A 13,530-nucleotide genomic window follows, 5' to 3' on the forward strand; every position below is an offset into this window, starting at 1 on the left:
GATATATGATTTTACAAAAATATATAAAACAATAAGAGCGCATGGAAGAATGTATTCCATGTTGATCTCTCATTTATTATAAATACCAAATTTACATAAGAGTTTCACTGTCCATCAAAGTTTACATGGTTCCAATAAAAATAAAACCATGAAAGTTGGTGATACAAGGTTTAACACTATCTCCCTTGTTCAAGCAGGGGCTCTTTGTCAGTGTTGCTGCTTCGAGCCCTTGTCTTCCATATATTCTCCACTTCCTCGAAGCTTAACCCCTTCGTTTCTGGGACGTAAAGCATCACAAACAAAAAGGCAGCCACTGAGATGCCTGCGAGTATCAGAAAAGTTGGACCAGTTCCAACAGCATCAGCAATGGACAAAAAGCTTTGTGCCACTATTAAATTTGATACCCAGTTTACAGTAGCCGATAGCCCTCCACAGATTCCTCGGTAAGATTGGGAATATATTTCTGAGTTCACAGTCCACGGCACAGGTCCCATTCCAGGTGCAAAAAATGCAATGTAGAGGGCTAAACCAAAAACTGCAATCCAGCCGTAGTATCCTTCACTAGGACCGGATGATCCCATTATAAAAGCCACTGAGATGAGGATAAGGGACACGGTTACACCAGACAAACTACTCAGTGCCAACTTCCGACGCCCGTACATGTCAATCAGGTATATACCTAGTATAGTACCAATAGCATTCATCAACGCAATTATAAGAGAGAGTAGAAGAGCTAACTGATTGGAATTGAAGCCGGCCATCTGAACAATGGTTGGGCTGTAGTACATGACTGTGTTAATTCCGGTGAATTGCTGAAATGCCTGCACATTTAAGTTTGTTCAACACTCAGATTAGAAATTCCAATGGAACTGCAAAAGCAAAGACAGACTAGGCTGATAAATCTGAATGTAGTAGGGCATAAGGACCAGTTTGGGAGAACTACTGTCACGATAAACCTACTATTACTGTTGAGCTCATTTTCACACAAGATATATGTAGGGTGGCCACTTTTGAAACTCAGAGAATTTTACTTATCACAGGGGAATTCATAATAGAAGATAAAAGCTACTATTAACAGATTACAGTTTCCACCTTGGAAATAGTGAGGAAAAACATAAATATGTAATCTTAAATTACACATTAAAGGTTAATAATATTTGGTATCTGCAATAAGTCACATTACTACCTGAAGTCCAGCCCCAGCTAGAAATGCAAGTCTAACTTCTTTTACTACAAAAACATCCCAGTAGCTAACAGCACTCTTTCTTAGCTGTTCTTCCTTCAATGTAGAAGCAAGTTGGTCAATCTCCTCCTCTAGTCGAAAGGGGTCATAAATTTTAGAAAGCACAACAATAGCTTCAGCTTTGCTTTTCTGAATGTTAAGTAGACATCTCATGTTAGATCTTAAAGGAACATGTTAGATCTTCAAGGAACAACTACAGAAACTACTTTAGCAAGAAAAGTAGTATCCTATACCTTCATGTAAAGCCAGCGTGGGGATTCTGGTAAAAATAACAAGAGTACAAACTGAATGATAGCTGGCACAGCAGATACTCCAAGCATCCATCGCCATGTACCAGGAACCTGACCGACCACATAATGAAAACAACTTCAGTTAATACTTGGAAATTGTTAAAAAGAAGAGTTAATTGTAATTGGCACCCCTTTGGTTTCGGCTTATTGCACATTGCACCTAATACTTTTGGAAAATACACTTTGCAGCCCCAGACTTTTAACCCGTAGACACTTTGCACCCTTTCCGTTAAATTCTGCCATTACCGTTAACTTTTGCAGGGGCATTTTGGGAAATTTAATTATATTTAATTAAAATCAGACTTTTATTTAAATTTTGTGACCATCTAAACGATATTTTTCGGAAAAACTTAAAGAACGAAATTTGTAGAGAATAAAAAGATCTTTTTAGAACAATAGGGTTCAAAATTTAAATAAGTATTTAAAAACGATTGTTCATTTTTACAAGATTGCTAATTTTTGAATTTTTTAAAAATAATTATATAAAAAATTACGAAAATTTTGAACCTTATAGTTCTAAGAAGATCTTTTTATTCTCTACAACTTTCGTTCTTTAAGTTTTTCCGAAAAATATCGTTTAGATGGTCAAAAAATTTAAATAAAGGTCTGATTTTAATTAAATATAATTAAATTTCCCAAAATACCCCTGCAAAAGTTAACGGTAACGGCAGAATTTAACGGAAAGGGTGCAAAGTGTCTACGGGTTAAAAGTCTGGGGATGCAAAGTGTATTTTCCAAAACTATTAGGTGCAATGTGCAATAAGCCGAAACCAAAGGGGTGTCAATTGCAATTAACTCTAAAAAGAAATATAAACTGCTCAAGGTTTATGGAGTCTGAAATAGAGTGTGATCAGTCATCAAATTACCACTTAAATGTATACTATAAGTCTGTTTATGAGGAAAAAAAAAATTGAATTTTCAGGTTCAAAACAATTTTAGGCTGTGTAAAGTTATCAAAGCAGATTTTGTTCCCAAATATGACATGTAGATGAAGAAAAGCAAGTTTGTATAATCTTTTGACCATTATATATTCAGCTTTAGAGACTTTTTACAATTGCTAACCACTTTTTGAGAAAGCATCCTTAAAAGGATTTCAAACATCACTCATCACATCAAACAATATTTTCTCATATGAAAATGGAACACCAATTAGAAATATGCAAAGAATCTAGGCTTCCATGGGTCACCAAAGAGAGAGAGTGATTTTCCCATATTAAAATGAAACACCAAAAGGAAAAATGCAAAGAATCTAGGTTTCCAAAAGTCTCCAACTAAACATTGAAACATCATGTGTGTGTGCGCGCGCGCGCCATTGTTCCATAGAGAACCATATTATACAGAATCCCGTAGAGAACCATTTGATTCTACTTTAAAATCTCCTAAATAATTTTAAAATTAATCATACTTATGTATAAAATTTGATTCTACTGTAGAATACTAATTATACATGACATGTACACACAATTTAACACTTACAACTTGAGTAAAAGTTTTTGATTTTTAAATTTGGTACTACTCTAGAATCACTTTAGACAAATATGGTTCTACAGTAGAACCAGTTGGGATATTAAACTTAATTTTCAACGATTTCTTTTGGATAAAAAGATGAAACTTTTTTTTTTTATTTATTAATTAAATATTTGATGGATAATGTGATTGATACATGTAATTTATGCATATATAGAGGTGTTCTCTATTGGACTATATATAAGATGGTTCTCTATGGAGTGTGACTATATATATATATGTGTGTGTGTGGAGGGAGGGAGGGAGGAATGGAGAGAGAGAGAGAGAGATTGTAGAACATGAATAATTAAAAACATTAAGTACCACCAGCAAGATGACTGTAGAGGGCTGAAGCCAGGAACTTTGGTGAGCTAGAGCAACTTCCTGGCTCTAAATTTATGACTGGCATATATGTACAAAGAGACTTTTAAAAGACCTAAAGAATATTGCAGCTAGCTTAAACTTCTAGGAACAGTACCCCAACAATGCTACTACAGTTGAACCTCGATTAAGTAATAACCACACTGAAGTAATATTGATACTGTATTTTTACTCTCAATAAAGCAATAAATTTGACAAAGTAATATTCTTCCTTGGTCCCAACATTATTACTTTAAAGAGGTTTAACTGTAATTAGAAGTTCAGAAGAGATTGCTATTCATGTTAGATTCTTACTGTATCCCCTCTGTATACATAATTTAGCTAGCTCCCTGTATATGTGATAGGTTATATAGCTCTCCTGCCTTTCCAAACATATGTATCGTGTGAGCTACAAGCCCAAGTATCGACTGAAACATATGAAATTATTCCAAGACTCCTATTTACGTATAAAATTCAATCAGGACATATTATATGGATGGAGCAGTTGTCTCCTTTCAACCAGTTCCATTGAGTTCTCTCAATTTTAAACTTAAAGAAAAGCTTGGCAAACACGTGTAAATTTTGTGTGAGAAACATTTAGAAATTAGTATTCAGAGAAAACTTTAATGATATCCCTGTGTAGTTTAAATCTGGCAGTCCTGGGCTCGATTGAGATGCAGAAAAATAACAATTCGAGTAAAGAACTCCTATCAGGGACCATTAAATCATGCTTTGGTTGACAAAGGAGCTGTATATGAGTCTGCCATCAATTCATCATTATCATCATCGAATAAAGAAAACAATTAATGAAAAAGGAAAATAAACATGAACATAAAAGATCTACTGCATAGTTCAGAGCTAAGTATAGAAATCATACAAATTTACTTAAGAAGCTTAGGTTTGGGAGTGCCAAAGAAGTCTACTGCCAGATGTCCTGTGTTTAAGCATCACTTAGCAATCATATGCCAAGAAAAGAAACAGGGAAAAGAAGCAGAACAAGGATCTACAATATGACTTGACACTGGAATAAAATCAAGATCCTTCTAATTGAGAACAGTGCTTAGACCAAAGTAGATACGAAAAATATTAGACTAAAGCAGTCACTATAAGATGCCTATAACACAAATCATGATGCAATTTTAATAGACAGGAAGTGTACACCTTGTGGGAACTTAAAATGCAGGGCTTGAATTAATCTTCATGCTGCAAATTTAAGCTGCACACTGAAATTCTTTAACCTGAATATATCGTGGAATAACAATGATGGTATCCACCAAACTACAACATAAAAAGATACAGGTGTACACACAACTCTACTGTCTAACCTTAAAGTAGTAGCCGAGGCCCGAGGGATGTGTGCGCATGTGTGTGTGTGTTACGTGTTTTGGTTTTCCAACTGGAAATGTGCTCTCAATGCAGTGAGAAACTGTCACAACACAATTTTCTTCTTCAGCTACTACTATAATTCCTTGTTTGGATTGAAGGGAGCTCTACACTTATCTCTGTTTTATAAATTTCAGCTGACACATGCATACAGATTATCATGCATTAAACTCCGGACTGTCCTAACATCATACGTAATTAAAACTCCCCCCACCCTTTCCCCCTTTCTAAATCTCTCCTTTCAACCCTCCCTCTCCCAAAATAATCCATGTTTAGATTAAGCTAGCTCTTTCATACTCCCATCTTGCTGAAAGTGATATCCCCCAGTAGGGTAATTTTGTACATCTTTCATATAGTATCCGCACATCATAGGTATGTGAAGTAGCTAGAGATATATGCATTTAAATATGCCCGGATGCTATATGCCATTTGCAGATCTCATTGACAAATCAACGTCTCCGTGAATAACATATGAGGAGCCAAGCATAATCATCATATAGCGTATCTGTATGTTCGTCACAATCTCAAAATATTTTGAATTTTTCTTTTGGTGATTATATGTTATAGCATCTCTAAGATATTAGCTATATGATATGCTAAACTATAATTTAAATAATTAAAGAATGTGTGATGAATATATATCTAAAATTAAGTACCATATTTCTTAATCAAAATATGAGATTTTTAACATTAAGGTACCGCATTATGCTTGTATTATGTATTTGTTTATGGTTGCACTAGGTATATAATAATCTTTATTGTTGGTCAACTATGTATATTTAAATAAGTAGGTTGGAAAAATAGTAAATATGTATAATTTTATGAGTGAATAGAAGTGATTGAGATGGAAGGGATGATTACTAAGTAAAACAAACCCTCATATTAATAATATTTCCTGCGGTTGACAATAAAACAAAAGACAAACCCCTCAAATTACTAAAAATAACATTCCGCCTATGAATACAACCTTATTGAAGCAATTACAGATACAATAATGTCTGATGATTAAGAGCAGTTCCTATATTCAAGACAGCGAGACACTATATACATCCACATAACATCGATTAGCTCCTTAAAAGAGGAATGAATGCTAGATGAGAGTCTATATTAACCAAACTCTTTATTTTACCTCGACTACTTGTGTCGGGCACACAAAATTAGGACATGAATATGGCACCCGACACTTCACTTTAGACCAAAAATGCACAAAAAAATTATAAAAGTGCCGATTCCAGACTTGGATGCATGTTGGAAGTTACATCCAAGTTTAGATTACAGCTTCAGAGTTATAGCAATCATAATTTACAAATTTTTTAGAAAAAAATATCTTTATAGAATTAAGCACTTTCTACCAGCAAGTAAGGGCGAAAATGTATCTAATTAAAAGGTAAGAAGATCCAAAACGACCTCACTTAGTGTTGCATGTTTATATTGAAATTATCCCCTTTATACTAATTATTAGCTCTTATATAAACATATTATCTACATGTTCGCCATGTCAAATGCTAAAATGTTTGTTCAGGGGGCAGCCTCCCTTGAGCAAGAGAAGGAGGCCTGCATATTTAAATGAAAAACTTCACAAAACGACCTCACTTAAATAAAACAACACGGCAGTAATCTTAAAAGGCGACAATATCATGATAATCTGCAGTTAAATGATAGATCTGACCTCTGTAAAAGCAAGATTTACGAGGTAGGAAAGAAACTGTCCACCAGTTATCATAAGAACATTAGTGCTGACAAGACCACCTCTAATTTCAGATGGTGATGCTTCTGCTATGTACATTGGAGCTGTGACAGAGGCCGTACCAATACCAAGGCCAACCAAGAATCGTCCAAATATAAGAACATATGGGTCAGGAGCAGCTGCCATTCCGAGGGATCCTACTATGAATACAACATCGGCAAGAAGTGCAGCCTTTTTACGTCCATAGGCATCATTTATCCAGCCACCAGCTGCAGCTCCAATAATTGCACCAACCAAAGCCATGCTGACAATAGTTTCCTATACCCATTAAGGACCAAAAAAAAAAAAAGTTAACAAAACATCAAAAAGTTTAATACGAAATATTTTAGGATGCTTTAAGAAGTCACAGATATGACATAAGAGAATATTGAAGCATGTTATCTTGATCTTGGACATATTTCTCTATAATTTACTAGACCGATAACATTTGAACATTAGCAACTTATCAACTGCCAAACATCACCTCAAAGAAGGCAATTCGATGTATGATTTCAGATACTCAATTAGGTCACCTGCTTCATTTCAATGTATTCGAGACCAAAAATTTATTTTTAATTAGTAAGGCAAACGAGACCAAAAATTTGTTCATATATTCGAACGAAACAAGTGACCTGATTGATAATCAACCCATTCATTATAAACAAACCACTCTTCCTCGTCTGTTGATATAAACGAGAGAGTTGATGGCACATAAAATTATACCTGCAGGAAACTACTTTGATCAACAGCTTGAAAATCATCACGGATATAAAGAATGGCACCCGAGATAACGCCTATCAAGAAAGGGTTAATTTGAGCAATGTATAAACACAAGAACTCAAAGAAAAGAGATTTTGAATAATAATAATAATACCAGTATCATAACCAAAAAGAAGGCCACCAAAACCAGCAACAAGAGTAAGAGCCAGAACATAAGAATTACTGAAATATGTTATGACCTTTCTTTCATCATACCCATAACCTGATCCCTCTCCTAAATACTCTGAACTTCCTCCACCCAGACTGAGAATTGTCATCTTCTAACAACTCTTTTACTTGAGACTTTTTTTTTTTTTTTTTGCCAAGGATTTACTTGAGACTTTTAATCAACAAAGAACGTGTTCATTTATACATTTATTAGTACTGTTTGGATAAAGTCAAGAAACAAAAGCCTTACACCATCTCCGACGATCTAAAACCCTGGCTAAAAAGTGAATTGACATACCTAAAATAAAAAAATAAAAAAAAAATTTAGCCAACAGCTCCAAAAACTCAACTCCAACGGCCAACCTCTTATGGATGGCTAAACCTCTACAGATCCTAAGAAAATCTGTAGGAAGATTGTACATCATTTATTACCATATTGAACTGATATATTCTATTTTAACAATTTAAAATATTAATAACATACTATTTTTAAATTATAGCCAACCAATATACCCATTACCATTGAAGCAAAATGTCTTACAGGTTCAGCAAAATGTCTTACAAGTTCAGCAAATTTTACATAATGTCTTACAGGTCTAATTTAGTCAACGATTACGGATGCTATCAGATGCTTTTCAATTTGGACAAGTCCACCGGCAAGACCAAAACTTGCTTATGTTTTATGGCCCACGTGACACTTGTCTTTATCCCTTTATTTCTTGACTTGATTCCTTTGTCATAATACTGTATTATTGGAATCTTTTGGGTTGTGTCCCAGAGATTAATTGGTAAAAAAATAATAATTGTCGGTTAAATGGGACCTATAAAACATTATATAAAATTTGTTGAACCCGTAAGACATTTTGCTTCAATGGTATTGGCTATATCGGTTGGTTATAATTTAAAAATAATATGTTATTAATATTTTATATTGTTACAATAGAATATATCAGTTCAATATGGTAATAAATGATGTACAATTTTTCTACAGATTTTTTACAGACCTGTAGAGGTTCGACAAATTTAGCCATCCATAGGAGGTTGGCTAAAATTATAGACAACGGCTGAGTATGGTTGGAGTATGAGTTTTTGAGCTTTTGGCTAAATTTTTTAGTTTTAGTATGCCAACTCAACTTTTAACTAATGGTTTTCAATGCTTGGAGATGAGTATCTCCAATGGCGTTGGCTATAATCGTTAGCTAAATTGGACCTTTAAGACATTATGTAAAATTTGTTGAACCTGTAATAGCATCTCCAATGGCGTTGGCTATAATCGTTGGCTAAATTGGACCTGTAAGACATCATGTAAAATTTGCTGAACTTGTAAGACATTGTGCTTCAATGGTATTGGCTATATTGGTTGGCTATAATTTAAAAATAGTTTGTTATTAATATTTAAATTGTTATAAATAGAATATATCAGTTTAACATGGTAATAAATTATATGTAATCAGCAAGAAGGAGGAAAATAAATTGCGGGAGATGACGTGGAATTCGCTACAGATCTGTAGCGGATCGACAAATATAGATATCCACAGGAGGATGGCTATAATTATACATAAGGGCTTGTTATGGTTGGAGTTATATTTTTTGTGAACGTTGGTGTTAACGGAGAAAACTGGTAGGTTAACAAAGATGAGGTTCGCGGCGTGGATCAAGATTCTTGTTGGCGAGAAAACAGGAAGTGGTTGGTCGTTTGTTATGGAGGCGGCTGCAATTGTAAGCAAAGGGTTCAAGATTGCTAACTGGAATAGCTCTCAAGAATGATCGATGCCTACAATCTGCCTACGTACCCCTTTTTATAGGGGATCAAGCCGGTACGCAGTTCTTTCTCCCAAGAGACCCATGTGGGCTGGGCCTCCCCTTCCAGATACTTCCTCCTGAAAGGGGCCCAATGCGATGAGGCCTAGCCCTAGAGCTTACCCCAAATGCATGGGCACTACCCTACTCCCCGACAGGGACCTCCCGCCAGACTACAGAGATAGGACCTCCCAGAATGTATCTTCTCTTCCATCCTCTACCTCCCAAGGAGGATAACCCCTCAGACTACAAGGTAGGGCCTTCATTATTTTAACAGTAGGATCTACTTATGCTTAAGAGCGTCCCCTCAAACAAGAAGCATCTCCTGCTGTCCTTCTGAACCACGATTAAGTGAACTGTCCTCAGCAAGTTAGCGCGCCCAAAGATAGGGCGCGCCCTATCGTTTAACTGGGCTTCCTCAAAATTATGTCGATCTTCATCTTTTTCTGGATTAAGCAGACCTCCTTTGGTGGGCCTAGCCCATTTAGTGACTGTATAATTTTGCATATAACAACTACCCCCCAGATCTTGGTAATATTAAAAATGTTGGCGAGATCTTTAAATCTTCACTTCTTCGACTTCTTCTCCTTACCAACTGTCTGCGGCCTAAGTGGGCGCGCCGTATTATGCTGACCATTGAAACCCTTATCTTGAACAACTGTACTCCATTTTCTACGCATTATTTATTTATTTTAATCCCACTTTCTTTTACCTGAGTATAAATACGGGTTTCATCTTTCTTTTTTTTTACTTCTTCATTTTCATCTCTTTTTACTCCGGAAAACCTCTCGCCGCCGTTTCTTTGTTCGAGCTCTCCAGGCCGCGTTACTGCTCCGTTTTCGATTCCAAAGCCAGCCCACAACTCTCCTCAGCTTAAGGTACATATTCCTACCTTTGTTACATATTTGATGATGTCACAGGTATCTAACTTGTTTAGTGTGCAGAAGAAAATATCATAGTTTAACTGGAAATCAGAGTTTAAAGACTGCCAGGTGGATCAGAGTTTAACGATGATCAGAGTTTGCAGGCGGCTGATTTTCAGGGGCATATCTGACTAAGTAAGGAAGATAAAGATCAAGAGAGATTGTGCAGATCAGGACAGCAGAAGGATAGCTACTGATTAGATTATTTTAGGAAGCAGATAATTGTAAATCAATCAGTAGATATCATGAAACTGTGTATATAAACACAGCTTAGGGTTTACTCTAGAGGAGTTATCAATTGAATATCATTCGTGTAACCTAGCAGCTCTTAGTGATAAAATATAAATCACTAAGAGATTATTTGTAAGCTACTGTGATTTGTGAATAAGAGTTTAGTGGATTATTCTCTTATACTTGTGTTTTGTTATTGATTGTGTTCACTATATTATCTTATATAGTGAGTTTATTCGGCCTAACAAGTGGTATCAGAGCGAGCTCTGTTGATATACCTACAGTGAGATCTTATTCACACAATCATGTCTGAGAAATCACAAACTTCAAACAGTAGATATGAGTCACTTAGGGTTCCGGTCCTCAGGGCATCTGAATATCCTATCTGGAAAGTTAGAATGGCTATGTTTCTAGAATCTACAGATCCAGAGTATCTAGACAGGATTTATGATGGTCCACATATGCCAACAAAGCTCTCTGTTGCAGTTGGAGATGAACATCAGAAGATGATTCCCAAAGAAAAGAAAGACTATACTCCTGAGGACATCTCCTCAATCAGTAAAGATGCAAAAGTAAAACACTTGTTGCATAGTGCTCTTGATAATGCTATGTCAAACAGGGTGATTGGATGCAAAACTGCAAAAGAAATATGGGATGCTTTGGAAGTCAGATGTCAAGGAACCAAAGCCATCAAAAAGAACAGAAGATCCATACTTACTCAAGAGTATGAACACTTTGATTCAAAATCTGGTGAATCATTGACTGATCTTTATGACAGGTTTGTCAAGCTGCTGAATGACTTATCTCTTGTGGATAAAGAATATGATTTAGAAGATTCAAATCTCAAATTTCTGCTTGCTCTTCCTGAAAAGTGGGATTTGAAGGTAACCACTATAAGAGACAATCATGATCTTGAAGAGATGTCTTTGGATGATATCTTTGGAAGACTGAAAACTTATGAACTTGAAATGGAGCAAAGGAACAAACGACATGGTGGAAAACCCAAACCAGTTGCTCTCAAAATTCAAGAAGAAACAGCTGTGAAAAGCAAGGGAAAAGCTCATGTCAAAAAGTCTGATACTGAGTCATCAAACTCTGATGATGACTCAGACTCTGATATACTCTCAGACTCTGATGACAGTGATACTGAGATGATGCAGCTGGCAGCACTGATGGTGAAAAGCTTCAAGAAGATGGCTTACAAGAATTTCAACAAAGGGAAGAAGTTCTCAAGGAAAGACAGAAACTCTGATAAGAAGGCTTTCAAAAGGAATGAAGGCAAAGAAGAAAAATCTGGAAAAACTGATAAGTCTAAATACACCTGCTTCAATTGTGGAGAGAAAGGCCATTTTGCAACTGAGTGTAAGAAAGCCAAGAAAGAAAAGGAACAAGCCTTTATCACAAAGAAGGGAAGCTGGGCAGACTCATCAGAATCAGAGGAAGAAGTCAACTATGCCTTGATGGCAAATATGGACAACAGCACTGAGACTGTTGAAATTAAGGTACCTCATTCCACTCTTGCTTTTGATACTGAAGATATAACTGAGTTAAGACTGTTCCTTAAAACTTTGCATGTCAGTTATAGAGATCAGACTTTAGAAAATGATAGATTAAAATCTGAAATCTTAGAAGTTAAGAAAAGGAATGATTATCTTGAGAAAGAACTAGTTCAGATGCTAGAAGTTCAGAAGGAAAGAGATGATTCTGTTTTTGTTAAAAATGAACTCTTAAAGAAAAATGCTTCTCTTGAATCAGAACTTGTTAAGGAAAGAGAGATAATCAGAACTTGGACTAAATCAGGAAAGACTACTCAGAATATCTTAGAGAGTGGAAACTGGAAGAAAGGCTTAGGATACACTGATAAAAATGAAGCTGAGTCATATAAACAAGAAACCATTAAAATTGAAAAACCTAAGGTAGTACCAGTAAGATTTGTTGCAGAATCTAAGGAAAAGGACAAATCAAAGACTGATATACCTAAACAGGTCAATATTGGTTTAATGACTCAGAAACAGCTTAAGCATAAGCTCAAGGAGGTTAAGAAAGAAAACAGGATTAAGGAACCTAGGAAAAATAGAAATGGGAAGGTAGGAATTAACAAAAGCAACAATTATATGCATGTTCCAAATGCTCCTAGGAAAACTTGTCATAATTGTGGTAATCCTAATCATCTTGCTTCTTTTTGCAGGAAAAATAAGGACATAAATATTATGTCTCCCAAATCAGGAGTTAAGATTAGGAATACTAGATTTAGACCAGAAAATCCTTGTTTTCATTGTGGTAGTTTATGGCATTCCATCTACACTTGTAAGGAATACCATAGTTTATATTATGATTATTATGAACTGAAACCTTCCTTGAAGAAAAAGATTGATTCTCCTAGTTTAAACTCTGTTAGCACAAACTCTGATTTAAACTCTGATAAATCTTCCGCTGCTAGTGTTAACAAACTTAACAAGAACAAAGGATCCAAACAAGTCTGGGTCCTTAAAACTAACCATTAGTGGTTTTGTGATTGCAGGGCAACAGGAAAAATATCCTAGTTCTGGACAGTGGATGCTCAGGACATATGACAGGAAATAAAGCCCTGCTATCAGACTTTGTGGAGAAGGCTGGCCCAAATGTTTCTTATGGAGATGGCAACATAGGGAAGACTTTGGGATATGGCAATATCAATCTTGGAAGTGTCATCATTCAATCTGTAGCTCTGGTCTCAGGACTTAAGCATAATCTGTTAAGCATAAGTCAGATCTGTGACAGAGGATATCATGTCGATTTCTTTGAAGAACATTGTGAAGTAGTTAGCAAAATCACTGGAAAAACTGTTCTAAAAGGATTTAGACATGGTAACATCTATGAAGCCAAGCTCTCTTTAAACTCTGAAAGCTCTGCAATCTGTTTACTTGGCAGAGCCAGTATTGAAGAAAGTTGGAACTGGCATAAGAAATTATCTCACCTGAACTTCAACAATATAAATGAACTAGTGAAGAAAGATCTTGTGAAAGGACTTCCAAAATCAGTTTTTACTCCAGATGGACTCTGTGACTCCTGTCAGAAAGCAAAACAGAGAAAGTCTTCATTCAAAAGTAAAACTGAGTCCTTAATTCTTGAGCCATATCATCTGCTTCATGTTGATCTTTT

General features: G+C 35.6%; 1 protein-coding gene across 1 annotated transcript; it reads right to left on the reverse strand.

The window, feature by feature from the left end:
* Positions 1 to 24: 24 nt before the first annotated feature.
* LOC108202507 (inositol transporter 1) lies at positions 25 to 7,598 on the reverse strand. Its single transcript, XM_017370939.2, has 6 exons — positions 7,383 to 7,598; positions 7,232 to 7,302; positions 6,452 to 6,787; positions 1,477 to 1,584; positions 1,187 to 1,372; positions 25 to 821 (listed from the first exon to the last, which is right to left on the reverse strand). The coding sequence occupies exons 1-6, from the start codon at positions 7,543 to 7,545 to the stop codon at positions 177 to 179; spliced, it is 1,509 nt and encodes a 502-aa protein (XP_017226428.1). The 5' UTR covers positions 7,546 to 7,598; the 3' UTR covers positions 25 to 176.
* Between the last annotated feature and the right edge of the window lie 5,932 nt (positions 7,599 to 13,530).

This window comes from Daucus carota, chromosome 9 (assembly GCF_001625215.2).
Source record: "Daucus carota subsp. sativus chromosome 9, DH1 v3.0, whole genome shotgun sequence".
Classification (NCBI taxonomy): Eukaryota; Viridiplantae; Streptophyta; class Magnoliopsida; order Apiales; family Apiaceae; genus Daucus; species Daucus carota.

Excerpts from the sequence above, each read along its gene's own strand:
- LOC108202507 (XM_017370939.2), bottom strand. The coding sequence starts at position 7,545 with ATGACAATTCTCAGTCTGGGTGGAGGAAGTTCAGAGTATTTAGGAGAG. Across the intron at positions 7,303-7,382 it reads TCTTTTTGGTTATGATACTG|GCGTTATCTCGGGTGCCATT; the intron begins GTATTATTATTA and ends CTTTCTTGATAG. Across the intron at positions 822-1,186 it reads TAGCTGGGGCTGGACTTCAG|GCATTTCAGCAATTCACCGG; the intron begins GTAGTAATGTGA and ends TTAAATGTGCAG.